This window comes from Fopius arisanus, unplaced genomic scaffold (assembly GCF_000806365.1).
Source record: "Fopius arisanus strain USDA-PBARC FA_bdor unplaced genomic scaffold, ASM80636v1 scaffold00091, whole genome shotgun sequence".
NCBI classification, from domain to species: Eukaryota; Metazoa; Arthropoda; class Insecta; order Hymenoptera; family Braconidae; genus Fopius; species Fopius arisanus.
Window position 1 is genome coordinate 331,859 of NW_011887830.1, and position 2,311 is coordinate 334,169.

Consider the following 2,311-nt stretch of genomic DNA (forward strand, 5'->3'; position numbering starts at 1 on the left):
CACGGTGACTCATGGCTACCCATGAGACGTCGGGCGGATGAATAATTCTTACAGAACAGATCATAGAATTTATGTGATGATTCCTGCGCTTGCAGATTACCGGAAATATTCCGTAATTTTTCTTGAATATTTCTCTCCGTATAGGACACGCGAAATTGTTCTTCATTTACTGCACACAATGATGTAACAAAGTAGCACACATACAATATAATAATAATAAGAGCCGCACTCGCACATAAATCATCAATCTCAATTTTGTAAAATGTTAAATCATTAATGCCGGGGTAAAAGGGTGATAAATTAAAGGGGTTGATGAGTTTGCTTGCTTCTCACCGAAAAATAAAAATGATGCAGTCAGTATTGATGTAACGCGATCGCTTTACTTTAATCTTTTCTTCTCCGTTTTTCGATTCATCTGAATCAATATTCTATCTGGCATGCAAGATACTCTCTTTTGTCATATTTAACAGGACGAAATGATTTTCGAGGCATCAGTGCACCTTGTTAACCCTTAAAGCGCGCTCATCAGGCATGGATTCGTGTAAAAAAAGTTCTGTCGAGCACTGTTTCAAGTCGCACAGTTTTCTCTCTGTACTGACAGAATGAATAAACCAATAACAATCATTATCTCATTTAAAACGTGAAGGGACGAAATTATTGTGGCTAATGAAAATTATTTCGGTAATGCACTGAGAACAAATACGTTCATTGCACGCGTGCGTCGGCAATCAATCCGATTTTTTAATTAGACTCTTAATTAGACACGAAATTAATAATTCATGGCTCTAAACGTTCATCGTTTTTCTATTCTAAATTCTGTCCGCAATTGATTATACAATCAAATCAATCATGTGTATATTGTAATCAAGTAGGTGCGGGTTTGAATTAAATTTCTAAACTTTGTCAACTGCAATTCGGTAATTATTACCAAATCCTCAATTGCCTCGAACGGTTCTCGGTTCGTGTTAGAATTAAAATTAAAAATTGAAAATTAAATAGTCACATATGGTTCAGTCGAATGAAAATACAGAAAAATTTCCACAAGAAAAGTGAAATAAAGAAATGGCTAGGAGCCGGATAGCTCAGTTGGGGGAGCACCCGATGCATAATCGGAAGATCCCGGGTTCAAATCCCGGGCCGGCCTATCCATTTTTTCAGGAATTTTTCTTGTAAAAATTACATCGAGAATTATCCTGTTCCCCTTCCTAACTAATCTAAAAATCCTATCCACCGACTCATGTGACGTCACAAAAATGTGGAACGCTATAAAAACTTCTCCGCTTCTATGAAAATTTCTTGTATAATTTGTTGCGTTTATAACTGAATGCCATCACCGATTTTACAGAAATGTTTAACTGATTACGTCAGGTTAATAAAATCACCAATAATTCATGTACTGACATATTGACAATTAAATGAAAATGATAAATGATAATGATAAATGTAATGTTTAGACTCGTCTCCTCGGTATATAAAATCCTCGAGAATGAATCCCGTGTGTGTGTGCTATTTCGTCTCTTCACCATGATCTTAATTAACAGTAAATACACAACAGGATTCTCATATAATTCCTTAAGGGTTAACATGAACCTGACCAACATGACAAATAATTAAGGAAAAAATTGCCTCCACAATTACTGCAATTTGAATAATTAACATCTGGCTATTTATCTCAATAACTGACAAGAGCTGCCATTTATTATTTTTCCTGTAATTTCTAACAGTTTTCAGACAACTAAACACGGCATTGTAGATCCTATGTTGTCCATATGGGGTCATCAACTCTTTGTTAATGGCGATACCGATCAGTAAGTCACCAATATTAAAAAACAGGAAAAATAAAGAGAACAAGAAAAAGAGTGATAATAATTCGCATAATTGTATTTTCCCATATCCGTAAGGTTGAATTTTGTTTGGTAATTTTGATATTCCTGTTGAAGCAAAGTAAACAAATTATCCAAGTAGTTTTGCCGTAATTTATTTGTCATTGTTTTTAAATTTATCGGTATAGTAATTAATAATTACCCCTCTTGTAAAGTAAATCCTCTTTTTGTACAGAATGGGAAAGACGTAACACCTGCTGTAATATTTGCCACTAATACACAATTGATTCATTATTGACACGCCACTTTGATTATTATATTGAGCAATACATTTGAGTAATATTGTAATTAAAATGCTTATAATTATTAACAAACAGATAAATTTTTTTGTTATAAAATTGTAGAAGGTGAGTTTCTCTCCACACGAATGACACGATGAGAGTAAACATGTAAATGTAGATTTAATTGAAAATTCAAGTAGAGCATTA

At 33.8% G+C, this 2,311-nt stretch overlaps 2 protein-coding genes across 2 annotated transcripts in view; both read left to right on the forward strand.

The window, feature by feature from the left end:
* The window catches only part of LOC105270605 (syntaxin-binding protein 5-like), an 18,813-nt gene extending 16,680 nt beyond the window's left edge, over positions 1-2,133 (forward strand). The window contains exon 6 of the mRNA XM_011311646.1: positions 1,725-2,133. Coding sequence (XP_011309948.1) covers positions 1,725-1,812 — 88 coding nt within the window. The 3' untranslated portion in view covers positions 1,813-2,133. The remainder of the gene's footprint in view (positions 1-1,724) is intronic.
* The window catches only part of LOC105270606 (syntaxin-binding protein 5-like), a 2,016-nt gene continuing 1,764 nt past the window's right edge, over positions 2,060-2,311 (forward strand). Inside the window, exon 1 of the mRNA XM_011311647.1 lies at positions 2,060-2,070. Within this exon, the coding sequence (XP_011309949.1) occupies positions 2,060-2,070 (11 nt within the window). The remainder of the gene's footprint in view (positions 2,071-2,311) is intronic.